The sequence below is a fragment of the Ochotona curzoniae genome, unplaced genomic scaffold (assembly GCF_017591425.1).
Source record: "Ochotona curzoniae isolate NIBS_2020 unplaced genomic scaffold, NIBS_Ocur_1.0 contig_4105, whole genome shotgun sequence".
Taxonomy (NCBI): domain Eukaryota; kingdom Metazoa; phylum Chordata; class Mammalia; order Lagomorpha; family Ochotonidae; genus Ochotona; species Ochotona curzoniae.
Window position 1 is genome coordinate 3,817,830 of NW_024466129.1, and position 16,914 is coordinate 3,834,743.

At 46.7% G+C, this 16,914-nt stretch overlaps 1 protein-coding gene across 1 annotated transcript in view; it reads left to right on the forward strand.

Moving 5' to 3' along the window:
* Positions 1-308: 308 nt before the first annotated feature.
* PAPPA2 (pappalysin 2) overlaps positions 309-16,914 on the forward strand; it is a 226,694-nt gene continuing 210,088 nt past the window's right edge. The window contains exon 1 of the mRNA XM_040984308.1: positions 309-1,188. Within this exon, the coding sequence (XP_040840242.1) occupies positions 309-1,188 (880 nt within the window). The remainder of the gene's footprint in view (positions 1,189-16,914) is intronic.

The following is a 16,914-nucleotide window of genomic DNA, read 5'->3' on the forward strand; positions in this document are numbered from 1 at the left end:
CAAAGGAACCCAGAGAAATTAGCTTCATTTTGCAAGGACTAAAATAGAAGCAAGAAGAGCCGGGTCAAGGGGGAGGCGAGAGGGCAGCACACGGCAGAGGGTGAGGTGCAGGATCCACGTTGGCAGCGTTGGGCACAGGGAACCAGGAGAGGCACTCTTTGGGGGCAACTTAAGAAAGTTTGGTCTGTAAAAAAAACCATTTCCCCGGAGATTGAAAATCCACTGCTAGCTGCCTCCTCTGCTTCCCATCACTCTGGTGTGGTACCCGGGAGTTGAATTCTGGTTTTGTACCTAGGGTTGGGGCAGGGATGGTGTGCTTACAGATCCTGAGCTTCAGCCTGGTGATTCTGGCAGGGTGCATACTCAGTGCTGTCAGCGCTGAACTGGGCTGGACACGGAAGAGATCCTTGGCTCAGTGGGGACACCTGAACCAGGTGCCGCTGGAAGGAGATCGCTGTTGGCTGGGGGCCAAGGTCCGAAGGCCCAGGGCAGCTCCCCACACTCGCCTCTTTGGGCTCTACCCCAGCAGGCCTGGGAGCCACCTGAGGCCCTTCCCTATGAGGGAGCAGGGGACCCAGCATGCTGGGCACAAGAAACTAGACTCTGAGGGGAAGGCTTTAAGCTTGGTTCTCCAACACCTGACTGAAAACGCAGCTGGAGCGAGGAGTGCGGTTGAGCAGGGGGACAGTCCTATTGGGCAATCTGAGCCACTGCGAGATGATGACACTTATCTTGGCAATCGAGGATCCAAGAAGTTTTTAGGTGAGGTTGTGGCTCGGGAAAGCTTAGCCCCGGCTGCCACCATTACTGCTGCCTTCCCACGCCCCACGGAGCCCAAACCAGAGACACAAAGCAAGGGTTGGGTCACGTCTAGGCGTCATCGTCCAGTGACAAAGAGGCAGGCAGAAGACGCGCAGGGAGACCCCGACCCAGCTCCTATGCATCTCCAACCCCGGCCTGAAGCTCCCCAGAAGCCCAGGATCAGCATCCAAAATGGTGGCAAGGACCCTGCCTGGGACGCGGAGCCCACTGGCCCCCCAGGACGACTGGCTGTCGTGTACTTTTCTGGGAGGAGGGAGCGGCTCCTGCTGCGTCCAGAAGCGCTGGCTGAGATTCCCCGGGAGGCGTTCACAGTGGAAGCTTGGGTGAAGCCCGAGGGAGGACAGAACAACCCAGCCATCATCACAGGTAAGAGCCCTCCTAGGGCTTCCGGAGGGCCTGGGTGGGAGGCTGGCTCCATTCCTAATGGGCTTAGTTGCACACAGGAGGGGACAGGGACTGAGTAGGACAGCCAGGAAGGGCTGGCCGGGAAGGGTTGGGGGAAGGACTTCATTCACTAGTGCAATAGCACTGCAGACATCAACGGAGAGAAGGTGACGAGGCTCAGCAAGATGTGTATTCCTCCAATTGATTTCATGTAGAACCATCCACCCAGCTTGCACTTAGGGGACCCTCTTCGGAGCCCTCCACTTTGGCTTTAAAAGGGAAGGTCTCTTGGGTCCTCCTCAAAGGGGAAGGGTTGGGAGTGGGTAGTGCCCTGTGTCCCTTACTTGCTGTCCAGTCTGTTAGCCAGGCCACTCTACTAGCAGTTGAGAGCTGAATACCTGAGCTTGTCACTCCTGGGCTGGTGCAGGCAGCGGTGAGCAGGGCTTAAAGGTACATTGCTTCCTAGTCTTGGCTGATGGAGCAGCCTTAGTCAAGCCAGGCCCTGGGGTCCCCTGCACTTTGTCCCAACAGGCATGCGTCTTGTGCAGGAGTTCCAGGAACTCCTGCAAACGGTGGGCGCTGACTAGTCAGGATCCTGGCTTTTATCCCTGGCTGTCGTAAGAGGGACCAAGAAATGAAAGCTTGCATGACTCAATGGTTTTAATCAGAGGCACCTGTCTGGGGACATAACCCATGTTTATTTTCTACTGCACCCAGATCTTCGCTTTCACGGAAAGTCACCCATAAGGACAAGGAAAAAAAAAAGTAGGATTAGAAGCAGTGCTCTCCCTTCGCCTTACTGGAAAGCTACTTCGGAAAGAGTTGGGGTTTAAACTTTATTTTTCCATCATTTAGTATCTCCTGAATGCAGTCGCCCCATGAACATGCAACACAAGCACGGCACACCGTTAAAGCCTTTGGTCTCATTTGTTTGCAGCAGCCATACCTGCTCTGCGACGTTTGCTGCTCCTGTCACCTTGACAGGGAAGCGGAGGCAGGGAGAGATGTGCCAGAGGTGGACTGGAGACAGAAATCCAGACCTCTTGAATGACTTCCCAGTTTGAAAACTTGTCAGGCTGCTGGGTTCCTGCAAGAAGGCTTCAGTCTAGGGCTGAAAATCTGGGAGGAAGGGGCCTCTCGCTGGGGTGTTGCTGGAATATCCCTTCCGGACTTGCTGGAGTTTGTCCTATAGGAGCTGGGATTCCCAGACACTGAGCACTCTCGAGTCTTGTGGTTTTGTTTTATTTTATCTTGGGGTGTGATTGGGGGTGAAGGAGGAAAGAGAGAGAAGAGGCTAGGCTCTGAGTGAGGTGGAGGCAGACAGAGTAGAAGGGAATCCTGATTCCGGGGCCAAACAGAAGAAATAATGAGATGATTATCTGAGCAGAGTTGGCAACCTTGCGGTTTTCCCAGATGACATCTTGCTGCCTGGTCTCACTTCCTAGGACCCATCTGCCGGGGAAGCTTGCAGTCTAGACCAGGGCCCACAGCTCAGAATTAGAGGAACCAGCAGGTGTTCTGGCGGAAGGCTCTCGTGGAATACTGCCTCGAGTTAGCAAAGCGCCAACCTGAGGAAACAGACTCCAGCGAGTGGACACCTGCGCTCTGCTCCTTCCTTCCCACATCCTCTGGCTCCCCTCTGCACTCTGGAGGGTAACAACACATCGGGTCCTGTGCTAGCCTTCCACACCTCCCACCCTAGCCTGTCTTCCTCCATTTACCACCTGTCCACCACGACCAGCCTGCCACCCAGCCTACCGCCACAGTGCACACAGAGCTACTTCTGTAAGACTCTCATAAGCCTTTGTAGGCTTGTAAAATTGAACAGGAAGTCTTTTGCAGGCAGCTCTCGCTCATAAAGTGTCTTTCTCTTCAAATCGGATTCCCATGTAGGTCTCCGCTATGAAGGAACACCCAGAGGGCTCTCATGAAAACACCCACTGAAGATTTAGGCTAAAACTCCAAGAAAGGTGGGGGGTAGGCAGCAGTCTTGTATTTCAGACAAGCATCTTTGTCGATGCATTGTACTTTGCTGCTTATATTCCATGGGAAGACCCCCTGGCTGAAAACCGTGAGTCTGCCAACTCCCTCCAAGCCACAGATAGAGCATTCAGTTGGCCCTAATTGCTGGGACTGATCTGCGTATTAGCTCATCTTCCCATTCTTACCCTTGAGCTGGTCACTGCTTGTTCCTGCTAGGGCTATCCTGCATCCATGCGGACTAACAACATTCGAATTAGGTCCTGGGTGCCACATTCAACCCGGCCCTTGTAATTGTGTTGCAGCTATTACAATTCCACAGGCTAACCCAAGTGTTACAAGACTTGGCTCCAACCCCTTTCTCCAGCAACTTTCAAGCCTCAGCTTCTACCTGCTTCACCTAAACTGAATTTTCAAGTTCCCAATCTACCAAACTTGGGACCTTCTGTGAAGTTTGGCCAGACAAGCTGTTGTAATGGAACCCCAAACTACCCATATGTGGAGCCTTAGGGAATATTTCCCACACAGGGCACTAGGTGGCAGTGTTGCCTCATGCACAAAAACGTGGGTTCTTCCGTAGTGGGTAAGTCTGTGCCTGGGCTGGTTTGATCAACCTCTCCCAGAGTGCTGGTAGGCAGCTTTTGAGGTCAGCTTTCTTTGTGGAGTATTGATGAAGGAACTAAAATGACATTCGGAGGGTTTTGACTAACTTGTCCTTCTAGCCACTAGGAAAAAAACATAAAATCAACTGGAATGACTTTTTCCCACCCGCCCGCCCCCACACCTTGCAGTCGTCTAAAATAGGAATCTGGACTCTAGGAAGCTTTCATTATAGGGTGGGGGAAATGCATGGCTCCTGGACATAGGTGCTCGGGGTTTCTCTGGCTCTGGGATAGGAAATGATGGTACCAGGTCCCCCAAGGTAAATACTTGTTTTTCATCTCAGAAGCAGAGCAACTGAGGATTCCATGCAACTCTTGGCCAAGGACCTGGATGCCCAGGGCAGTGTGGCCACCTCAGAGTAGTTTGAGGTCAGGAGCCCATTTGGTTGGGACATTGGAGATGAGTATTAGACATAAGCCAACTTCTGTCTCGCTCTGGTGAGACAGAAACCTTTAAGCTCTAGCACCCAACCCTGAAACCTTCCTGTTCCATTTCCTCTGTATCAACTTCCTTTCCCCTCCTGAAACCCCAGTGTACACAGAAGAGCACATTTTAATAGGTTCTTCCTCACCCATAATTGATTTCAAATGTTCCCTGAAGTTGTCCACCTGCAGCTCCCAGTTGCAGGAGACTAGCTCCATGGCAGAGTCGGAGCCCAAACCCATGTTCCCTCATCCAACAAATATTTGTTGAGTGGCTTGCCCTGCAGAGCCCAGCACAGCTCTGTGGGGAATACAAAGATGTCTAAGAAACCATCCCTGACCTGAGGAGCCTTGCCTGGGAGTGGATCGGGTGCAGGACTCAGGAGGCAGGCGGGCATGGAGTCAAACCCCCCACACCGATACTCATCAGGGCTGTGAGCTTAAACGGCCCCCTGAGACTTCTTCACATTGAAAAAATGCGAGAAAGAAGAGTATATTTAAATGTCAGCTCCTATTTAAGTAAAGTTTCTACAACTTCAGAAGAAAAATAAACTGATGTTTTGCTGTGTTGTTACGCTATTTGAATCAGTCATGTGTGAGGAGTCTTCAGGAAGTTTGTGGAAAATGCGTAATATGAAAAAAAAAAAAAGCCCTGATGTGGCCTCCACAGCTTGTCAAAAATAAATTCAGCTTTTCACTTCATTTTCCTGTGAATGTTGTCAAAATACCCGATGTGTCACATGCCGTGCGTCGAGCTCGGAGAGTTTGTGACTGACTTGGCAGGTGCTTCCAGGAGCAGGCAGTGTCCACTTCTAGTAAGAGCAGGGTTATCTGCCTTTGGTGCTAACCCACTACCCTACCATTTTTTCCTTGCCCAGGAGCTGAGGGGATGTTTAATTTCTTGGGGATTCGATTTGCAGATCTCTGAAACGGGAGCGGTGTCCAATGGATTGCTTTCACAGCATGGTTTTAAGATACATCACAGCAGTCTAGAACCAGGAGCCTGAGAAGATTCGCTCATTTTATTACTTTTTAAACTCTTGTTGAATTTAAGAATGCTGTTTTGGATGACCTGAACAATGGTGCTAAGGTTTTGGGGTAAACCATAAACCCTGCTGGGTAGCTGGTAAACGCATCCACCTAGGAGGATGTCCTGTTCACGTAATTGACCTGACGGTTGGAGCTTCCTAGATCTTCCCCAGAGTTGAGCAATCTGGCAGTGGCAGCCAGTGCCGCCTGTTTTCCGGGCTGTGGATATCCTCAATGCTTTGAATGACCTCTGAGAGATGAGATTTCACAGGGCTCTGTGCAGCATCCCCTTTTCTCTGTAGGGGTGCTCTGTACTCAGGGTGAGGACTTTCGTTAATGTGGAATATGAGGCTTCACAGGCAACGGAGTCATGGTGTCACAGCGAGCATGTGCAGGCTGGGTCATGGCCGTGTCTGCCTCTTGAAACAGTAATCCACGATCACAGACTTGTGGTCAAGAGATCTAATAGCTGAAATAAGCACTACTGGCCTTCTGTAGAAAGGGGTTGCTCTTCAAATGTTGATCTGCATGGAGGTCAACTGGGACTCATGTTACAATGTCATGGCTGCTGTGGGCACACACAGGACTATGAGTGGGAAGGGCTCTGTCTCCCAGAGTGCCAACGCTAAGAAATCTCACTGACCAAGGACTTCAGTTCTGCGATCTGATGTGGCAGGAATGAAGGCAGGCAAGTTCCTGCAAGCCACCCCACTCCAGCTCCCATGTTCTCATAGGCCTTGCTGACCATCCTGGGTGGTCTATGAAAGTGGCGTCCAATCTTCCTCCCTTTTCTGTGTCTCTCAGGATTAGCCTTTCCCTATGGACTGGCAACTCGCCAAAGTTTTTAGGCCCCTTTTCTATTTTCTCTCAGGCTGCCTTTCCTAATGCATTCGTTGCTTATTCCATCTCAGCATCTCTGTCTTGTACTCACACAAGCACAGTTTGGCACTCAGTAGGTCCAGGGCAGCAGACGTGTCCCCCATGTGGTGCTACTGCTCTGGGGTGGACTCTGATGGAAGCACGATACTCCGAGTTCATGCATGTACCGCAGAGGCGAGCGGACGTTCTCTGCCAAAAGAAGAGATCATAAACCATTAGGCTGTGCACGCCTCCCCATCTTCATTGTAAGTACTTTGTCATTTGAACGGCCAAGTAGTCAGGGACAGTAGGTAAACCCAGAGTCATGAATGTGTCCCAGCGATGCTGCATGGATGAAGGCAGGTGGCAGGTCCTTCTCTTCCTTCAGTGGAGAGGTTTGGGGAATCAGAAGGGGTGTATCTTGCCGAGTCCTAGAGCCAAGGGTTCTTCCTGAAGCCACAATTTCCCCACATTGCCTTCTCTTCCCACTTGCTCACTCTTCAGAGAGATGGTTCATTATCAGTGATAGGGAAATTCTATTTTTTTTTGTAAACAAAATTTTGAAAACAAAATTCCCCACAGGAAGCATTCATAATTTCTCTGTGGCATGATCATGCTAGGTGAAACTTAAGTATGTTTTGTTTCTTTTTTTTAACGGTGTACTGAGATGTAACTTGTATGCTTTAGGACTCATTTGCTTCAAGTATGCAATCAGTGTCTTTCGTGTGTTTGCAGGGTTGTATAAGTGTTATCACAACGGAATTTTGGGACTTGTTCCACATACCCCAAAGCAAACTGCACCCATGAGCACTTCCCCATTTGCTACTGCGCTCTAGCAGTGTACAGCACGGGTTTCGACGCCTCATATAGATGGGCTGTCCTGCATCCAGCTAGCTTCTCTGTGGTGCATCTGTGGCGCTGCAATGTGTGTCTCCGTTTCCTTTCCTTTCATGGCTGAGAAAAATTTCATGCCTGTGTAGCATTTATTTGTCCAATCCTAGTCTAAGGACATATAGTTGCTTCTGCGTGTTATGAATAGTCTTCCTGTGGACACTGTTCATAGTCTTTCAGGAGAAGGGGATAGATTTCTGCAAGCCGAGCTGCTAGACTGGACAGTGACTGGATTGTTTCAGGACTGGCTGTGCTAATCACAACCCTGACCAGTACAAGAGGGCTTGCTTCTTGACTTCTGATGCCCTCAAAAGGAATGGGCTGCTGGGACATCCTTGGTGATCTGGACTCAGCCACTGCCAGTCAGCCTCAATACATTGGCTGTATTGAGGGACAGATATAGTTGAAAACAGACAAAAAGTCAAATATCATATGTTCTCTCTGATGTAAGGCAATGCATATGCATCTCTACTTCCATTGGCTTCCCAATGAAGCCGTTAATTATAACTTGACAATAGGATACTAGACTCTCTGCCATTGTCCAAACCTGCGATGCCAGGATACACTTAAAATAGCTGAATGACTGACTTATGGCTGTTTTTGAAGGACTATACTATTGCAACAAAGGGAAAGGGATTTATGAAAGTGGGAGAGGAAATTTCAGAGTCTATGGAACTGTATCATAAAATAAAAATTTAAAAAGTAATTCTCAGGGGAAATGCACACACACATACATCACACACACACACACACACACACACACACACACACACACACAAGTGAGGTCGGACACCTGCATCTAAGATGTGACCTCATTACCCATGTAATGACAAGAAACCCTCACTGGTTGAGATGAGGGGTTTTCTTAGATTCCCTGTTCTACCTTCTCTAGGTACCTTCAAACCACCCTCCCTTCTGTGATCTGGGCTTTGCATGGCAGGGGTTCACCTTCGGTCTGAAGTACTTCATTTTTCTATCACTTTTCAACCAGATGATCCCTAAATGACAGGCCTCCAGGAAACGCTTAGAAGGAATAAAACATAATAGCGCCAACAGAAGAAAACAAAACAAAACATGAAAGAGTTGCAGAGAAGAGGAGCGTCTAGGAAAGCTCATAGTGCTCCCTCGTGATTCCTGAACTTTCCCCTGGGCTCTAGAGCTGGAACTCAGTTGGGTGCTTGGACAAGGGTTGAGCCATTTGCACCTGACTCACAGGGTGATGGCTGGGACTTTGGAGTCCTCCAGCTGTCTGGGATACAAGAAGGGGAAAAGAGAGACCCTTCCAGGTTGTGGCTTAAGGGGGCTGCCCCACACCAGCTATAACCCTTCCTCCTATGTCTGTCCACCTGTTCTTTGTGGCATAGCCTCTCTTCTTGATTCTTTGGATCTCAAGCAGATCAGGCAGTTGGGGAGGCTTTAACTAGTAGCTGCTTGTTCCCCACACTCTCTCTGTGTGTCCCCTCCTGGTTCTAGGGGCTGAGATGGAAGCATGTTGGATGTTATTCCGAGGTAGGGCTTGTCATGATGGCATTTTCAGGGGTGACAGTGGCTCGGCTGGAAAGTAGGAATCATCTTTGGCAGCTCATGCAAATCCAACCACTTGCCTGTGGCCAGCTGCACATTGCCCTTCCTCACCTCTTGCTTGTTCCTTTCTGTGCTTCCTTCCTGTGTCTCCGGGGCTGACCATCTGACTCACTCAGAATGTGTGCCAGGAGGTCTGGCTCCTTTCCTTTCCTGTTCTAGTTCATGTCTTGAGAAGGCCAAATAAACACCTTATTTGGTGTTTATTAAGGGGAAAGCAACACCTTAGTTTGGATCTTGAGCCTGCATACCCTGCACATCCGTTAGCTTTGGTTTCTGATGACATAAACAAGTGCATAAATCCCTTGCGTCTGCCTTGGAGCACATGGAGTCAGGTTACTCTGGGGCCCTTCAAGTCTGTTTCTGTTCATGCCAACACCCTCGACTCATCACCTTCTAGCGGACATATTCTGTGCTATGTTGACTCCAAAAACGAAGAGCAGCCTTTCCTTCCAATGTTGATGACTTGCCTAGCACAACTCTCCTCTTCATTATATATCATGGTATATATAATGAGAACATTGAGGAAATAAAACTCAGTGGGCAAACAAAAACATCCCGGTTCTTGGAATGAGTCAGAGATGAGTGGGGTGAAAAACAGTGGTTTTGCCCAAACGTACAAGATGATAAGTGGAACCCAAAGTCTCAGAATATTTTGAAGTTGAAGCATTGCCATGGCAACGGGTTGGGCTATCAAATCCAGTAATGATGGATCATTTCTGGATTGCAAGTCCAGTTATCTGATCAGAGGCAAAGTCACAGAGCTTGAGAGTTAACCAATCTGTGAGTGAGTCACCACTCAAGCAGTGACTCAGCACTTGCTAACTCTCCTGCAAATAATGGCTGCACATTCTGGGCAGATTACCAAAGTCATTTGGTTTTATCTGTCCATCCATTCACTCATTCATTCATTTATTCATAGATAAAACACTTCACGAGCTTCTCCTGAATGAGGCAAGTACCCATCCACTGGGGCAGGAAGTATGACAGATGGGCTTATTCCCAGAAAGTGTTCACAGTCTGGTGCGAACTGATCTGGAAATGGATTGTTGCATCCCAGACCTGCGGGATAAAGCCAAGGAGATAACCAAAGTGACAGAAAGGGAAATCCAAACTGACAGAATTTTGGAAAAAGAGGAAAGAGAGGTGTTGTTGAACTTTCACACGGTACAGGAGCCCCATGCGACACATTAGGACTGAGGTGGGTGCAGTGATTCTAGCAACTAGGAAATCACTGATGACTTTAGAAATGGAAGTTTCACTTCATGATTCTGGGATCGGGGAGGGATCCACATAATATTACTGTGAGTAGAGATACAAATGTGCAGTGAGAAAGTGAAGCGTATAAGTGCAGGTTACCTTATTCGGTTGTGAAGGAAGGTGTGAGAAGTCGACATAGATTCAAAGAGACTCTGTGTTAGGATGAGAGAGCTCTGGTATCACGGCATTCTGTTGAAGAACCAGTAATCTAAAAGTGGGAGGCAGCAGACGCCCTCAGGAAAATAATGGAAGATAAATGAATGGAAATCTAAAGCACGCAAACGCAAGCTCCATCATTCCAAGAAATTATTGAGGACAGTTTTCTTTGACAAATATTTCTGCAGAACTCAGTGTCTGCCAGACACTACTGTGGTCACTTTACAAATATTAACACTTGTACTCTTTAGAACAACTTGAAGAAGGAAATAGAGTACCTAGAGAGAAACAGGACACTGCCCTAGGTCACATGCTAGGCCACATGCAACCACAGTCACATGCTAGGCCACATGCAACCACAGTCACATGCTAAGCCACCTACTACCATGGTCACATGCTAGGCCATGTACAACCATGGTCATGTGACTAGGCCATACACAAACATGGTCACGTGACTAGGCCACACACAAACATGGTCACATGGCTAGGCCATGCACAACCATGGTCACACGGGTAGGTCACTCACAGCCATGGTCACACGGGTAGGCCACACACAGACATGGTCACACGGCTAGGCCACGTACAACTATGGTCAAGTGGCTAGGCCACACACAGACATGGTCACACGGGTAGGCCACATACAGACATGGTCACACAGCCAAGACATGTATAACCATGGTCACACATAGCTGAGGCCACGTGGCTAATTCACGGACAAATGAGCCCATGTGGCTAATTCACACAGAACCAAGACTTGAACCTGGGTGTCTGTTCCCAAACAACATGTAATTTTCATTTCCTAATTCTGGCTCTAATATTTTACACCAGAAACAAAAGCAGTGAAAGGGCCCCTCTTCTCTGTGATAAGCTCTCCTGTACCAAACCCAGTTGTTCTCCAGTTCCCTTGCTATCAGTCACGGACCATATCTATACAGGTTGAAACTGTAGGCACTCCTTTCTCACGCCACTGCACTGTCCCTGACCCCAACATTATGCATAATTATGTCATCAGTTACCAAACCATGTTCAGTTTGCATGTGCTGGATCTTTTGGCCCATTTATGTTCACCTTTAGAGCTCAATAGTTCATTCCCAGGTATTTAACTATGACCCACGGGCTTGTTCTCAAATACAGATTAGCTCACAATCACTTCCTTCCTTACAATCATTAGATAACCCCTCTGCAATCTGAGAACAGAGCTCCGCTTCCTTTGTATAGGTTACGTGTCACTACGTAACTCCACTTGGACGCACACTAACACATCTGCAGGCACTCCGACAGATGCATGCCAGAATCTGGGCAAAAGAGGAAAGAAAGCCACTGATGCACAGCCATTGGCACATGTGTGCATACATACATACATGTTACATATGTACACACACACCCCCTTCTGTTACACTTCCTTAGCTACATACTGCTAGCAACTGAGCTTCTCATATCTGCCTTACATACTTTTTCTCTCAACAGGAAACCATTCCCCCAGATGCCATTTGCCCGGTCTGCTCTTATTCATCGCATGTAGTGTTGGTGAATGCAACCTAGCTTTCAAGAGCCCTTCCTTTGTTCCTTGAAGACTGATTTAGATTTGTTTCCCAGTGTATGTTCCTGGAAGCCTACACTCTGCCTTATCATGATTATTAGAGTGATATGCCATGATAATGGCGTGTGTTCATTAAGCTACTATTTGTCTAGAACTGTGTTGGGTGTTAGGTTAGCTAGACAGACATGGACCTAGCCTGCTTACCCAATAGGGACAGCAAGCTACTTGGGATCACAAATGGTACAGGTTCATTGCTACAACTGTAACACTTAGTGCATTGTAAGCCAATAACAAATGAACTTTTCCAATAAATACCCAATAAGGCAAGGAATAGATATGTGAGTAAATGGAGGGCAAAATTCACTCGTAGAAACCGTGATGTGAATCAATCTATGTGGAAATATGCACGGGAATTACTGGTAATCTTAAATTCTTTTGCTCTGGAAGATAGGAAGTTTGAAATTCTCTCAATAGTAACTACTAGATGAAGATATTATCTTCTTTTGCATCTTCTCCTTTTCAGATTTTAAACTTTATCTCTAACTGGCAAATATTGACCCAGATCAAGTCTGCTAGAAAAATAGATGCAATTTCCAACTTGACTTATTCATGATTATTTATAAACTTTTGAAAATAATCTGTCATGTTTTCTTGCTTTAGATGGTTTGCACATATTTCCTCACTCAGGTCGTGGAGTTTTTGTGAACATGTATGTGGACATTACTTCTGTAGGTGGGAGGGGAAAGAGGGGCAGGTAAAGCTTGCATGCCTGAAGAAGAAGCCAGCAAAGGGCCAGGGCAGCCTTGGTATGAAGCCCTCCAAGCCGTGGCACTTTCTCTAGTGATTTCAAATTGAGGAGGTTTTTTTTTTTTTTCTTATATCAAATCCCAAAGAGATTTTTATAAATGTTTTGATGTCAAATACACTCAATCTGCTTTCTGTTCACTCACTCACTTGTTCATTTGTTCAGCATGTGTATAATGAGCACCAAGTAGGTCTTCAGTAACTTTGAAATAAATTTCAGATTTACACAGTCATGATAAACACCACATTAGAGGTATACCTTAGCCGGTGCTTAGTTTTGATGCACATGAATAATTTGATGCAATTGCACAGCAAAATACACAATATAGCTTGTGGCAGGGATTCTGAGGATGGAGATGGTCCTGGACATGACTTCCTCTGGGAGGTGTGGTGGATAAACTGAAGAACATCATTGGCTAAACCAAGCCAGGAAACAGGCATAGCAAGGAAGAGACAGAGCAGTGGTCCTATCCCTCAGCTTCTCTGCTCACAGTGTTTCTGGGAGCTTAGCACTCACTTATCATATGGTGATGTATTCAAAATGTTCCTGTATCTGGGCAGGAAAGAGGGAGGCAGCTGCTTGCCTTGCTGTTCCTCTTGCATTGTTCTTCCTGGTTCTGTCACCAGGGCACAGTGTAGCCACAGCCCGACATTGTCTGTAGTTCCCACTTGGAGTTAAATAGAGGCTACCCTGCTGAGCAATCAAAGGCTTCAGACAGCTCATGGGCATCCAGGGGCTTTCTCTGGAGCTGTGAGATTGTGGGTCACCATGGTGCCCAAAACAAGGCACTAAGTACAATGGGAAACTCAGGTTGGATGCACGGATAGATCCAATTCCTGACGTACACAGCATTTCATGCCTCCTGACAGTAGCATGAACACAAATTCCTAAGTCAGGGAAGTATCACGCTCCTTTCTGCAGAATCCTCCTGTCATCTTCTCCTTTCCTTCTGAGAAGGCTGCCTCCTTCTCTTGCCTTGAATGTGCAGTTTCAATGCCATGCCATGTCTACCCTCCGGGAGCATAGTCACAGAGTCGAGGCTTAATCAGAAGCTGTTAGAAGGGTGACATTAACATGCTTCAAAATGAGCCCAGAGACACCGATTCGCGGTGTAGACTGTGGGAGCAACTCATGCCAGGTGGTGCCTCTGGCCAGCCCCTGTTTCAGAGATGGGAGGTTAGAGGAACAGGCACTTTGCTGATGTCACACTGGGACAAGTTGTGACCACAATCCAACTTTCCTGGCTTTGAATCTGATGTTATTTCACTTCTTCCAGGCTGCCTCTGGTTAATTTAAATCTCTTACTGGAAAGCAGATGAAAACATTTGAAGAAAAGTTTCAATAGCAAAAGAAAATCCGCGATGACCTTAGCACCCATGTAACCTGAAAATTTCAATTAATGTGATCATCTACTTTCCTTGTGATTGCCCTGTCTTACTCAGGGCCCAAGCAGCAAAAGTCCTGTCACGGCAGAAGTTGGCTTAGAGGTCAGCTTCACGCGTCCTTCTGGAACACCGGGCTCTGAAGTCTCACCTGGGTTCAATTTGAGAACACCCATGTTTGTGCCACTAACTTTCTCCCATTTGTTTACACTGGCGGAGAAGGGGGCTTGACCAGCGGAGCACTTGGCTTTGTGTGGTGCCTGGTTCACCTACTCCATTGATGACTTTTGCTTCCTAGAAAGCAGTCATTGTCCTTTGGTGATTTCTGAATGCATGATAGAGGTAAAAGGTACAGATACTATTAAGTGAGCCATGCACAGAATGTATGCATCAAGTGTAAGACACACTGGAAAGATACTAATACTATGGAAATAAGTGGAAATCTGATATGCAAAGGCTAACCGGAGCTGACAGACACACGGAGGAGTTATGGTAATTGCCAGAAGCTCCCTATGTTTGCTGTCAGTCTCCTACCATGTCCCTGGGCTATTGAGTGCATATTTAGCACTTTTTCAAAACTTCCTTTTAGGATAACATTAATTCTGTAAACTCTACCTGGTAAGAATAAATGTCACAGCAAATTTTTGAGGGAGATCTCAAGACTACTTATTTGGCAGAGGAAAGGAAAAAAACAGGAAATTGCTTTGGTGCCGCTTAGCAGGAGTTATAAAAGAGTTCTCAGAAGGCCCTGGATAGAGATCCGGTGAGGCTGGAGAAGGGTGGAGGCCTCCAGCTGTGCTGCCACTATGTCTCTTCTAGGGCTCCCAGGCGCTGGGGACTAAACATCTTATCAAGATAAAGGATTTCAAAATACTCCAAGCGTTCTGAGGTGTGGGACTTCCTCCTGCTGCCCTGGCTTTTGCATGATTTGCCTTGTCTGTGTGCTTCCTCTTGTGCCTCTTGGATCTATCCAGATGATTTTGCAGTTTTGTTAACGTGGAGGATGCTCCTGGTAGATCGAGCAAGGTGCTTTTCACCTCCCCTGGGATCAATAATCCCACTCTGTACCTCCTCACCAGAGGTATGTCCCTTATAAAAATCACTGGATTCTGTGGAATTCCACAGTCACAGGACTAGCAGTGTGTCCTGAATCCTCAAGAAACTCCATATGGCTTTTTCTGAAAGACTATTAAGAATGATTAAAATGACCCTTTCCCCTCCAAAGAATACATGTGTTTAGGATTAGTCAGGAATGTTCTTTCTTCTTCTGTGTGTTTTTTTTTTAGGGGGTTGACTAAATGTAAGGAACATTATGGTATTTACTAAGCATCAATTTTAATTAATTTACGGAAAGTTAGTACAAAGTTTCTCAGAGGTCCTGAGTTATTGGATGATATTGAGGTGAAGTATCTCAGATGCCCAGGATGAGTGGGGGTGACACATCTAGTAACAGATCTTGATTCTTCCTTGTAGTGAGTGAGTAGGGAAGGAGCAGGTGAGAAGCCATTATGCTTCTAAGTGTAGGATTGTGGGCAGAGCTGTGGCAGGTATGTTCAGCTGCTGCTTCTACCGTGCGTGTGACTGGTACAGACATGGAGTCTGTAGTGTCCTGGGATACATGATTAACTTGGAGGCGGCTCTTGCCAACTTGGCTGACTACTGCTTATGTCTTCAGTTCTCTTTGAAAATTCCTTTTGTGACCAAGAAGTTGGCCTTGATCTGATGAGGTACAGAACTGACATCTCTCGAGGAGTTTATAATAGATGGGAGAGGAGTTGAAGTGATAGGCTTACATACATTTAAACAGTCATAGTGACAGCAGTAATAGCATGGAGTGCCTATATGCCTGAGCAATGCTTTAAAAATATTCATTAATTTGATTTTCTCCTAAACCCCATAGATAAGGTACTACTATTATCTCTATTTTATAAATTAGGGAAATGAGACATGGAGACTCATTTAATGTGGCTCCAGGTTGTAAGGCTGTTGGGTTTGGCTGATGTCATTAACCCCTTTTCTGTTGTCCTTGACTGCTGGTCTTCCTTCCCTCCATCACTGGTGGGTCTGTTTCAAGCTATGGGGAGTCGCCCTGAGACAGATTTGTAGTGTTCCTGAGGTCACGGCCACATTCCGGAAGACTCTTTTGATCTTTCTCTGGGTCACTTATTTCAGCAAGAAAATGATAAACTAGGTGATAAATGCTCCAAGCAGAAGTTATATTGCTTCTTGCTGGGAGCTTAAGCAAGCTTCCTCAGGAAGGCGGTTCCTGCTGCCTCCAATTCATTTCAAGGCAATAGCATGCTGTGTCTGCCACTTCACAGCAATGGGCTTCATAGCGAGCTCCCACCCTCTCTCTTTTCTAGACTTTCCAGGCAGTACAAAATTACCCCTGGCCTCCATTAACCCTTCAGGCTGTAGAGAACTGGCAATGTACGAGTTACCATTAGCATAGTAACTATTTTTATCCCTACATTATTATCATTCCAATTCTCTAACAAAATCTGAATGTCCCATCTTTCTGCACTTACAATCCTTCCATGGATCCTGCTTTGTCCTCAGTGAGTAGTGGCAGGCTGGTTCATGCTTAGTTAATGTCCTTCATACCGCACCCATTCCCATTGGTTTCAATAAGCAAGTCTGGTTTTAATACCAACTATATGCCATGATACTAATTACTTTGTTCCACAAATAGTTAATGAGTATTTAACACGTAGCAGTCCTCATTCCAGGAGCTGGAGAAACATCAACAAATAACAGAAATATGCTCATAATTAATACGATCTTGCCTTCCTTCCTGAGTGTTTGCTCCCGCTGCGCCTTACCTGTACGAGTTCTGTTCATCTTCCAGTGAGGCAGGACCGTCAGCAGTTCCACTTCAGAAGACGGCAGATTCCGAGAGGCCACTTATTGCAGCATTTTAGAATGTCCTTTTCCTGTAAATCTGCACTTATGAGATAAATGTACTATTGCTTTATACTGTTTGGATCAGAGTATATGAATTCTAGAACTTACCTTGTGTTTTAATAAATATGTGAGACAAATAATAAATGGAAATGAATAAATCATGAATATTTACTATGTCCCTAAGTTTTCTCATAGAATGTATTTTAAAATATATATTTATTTTGATCATTAGAGAGA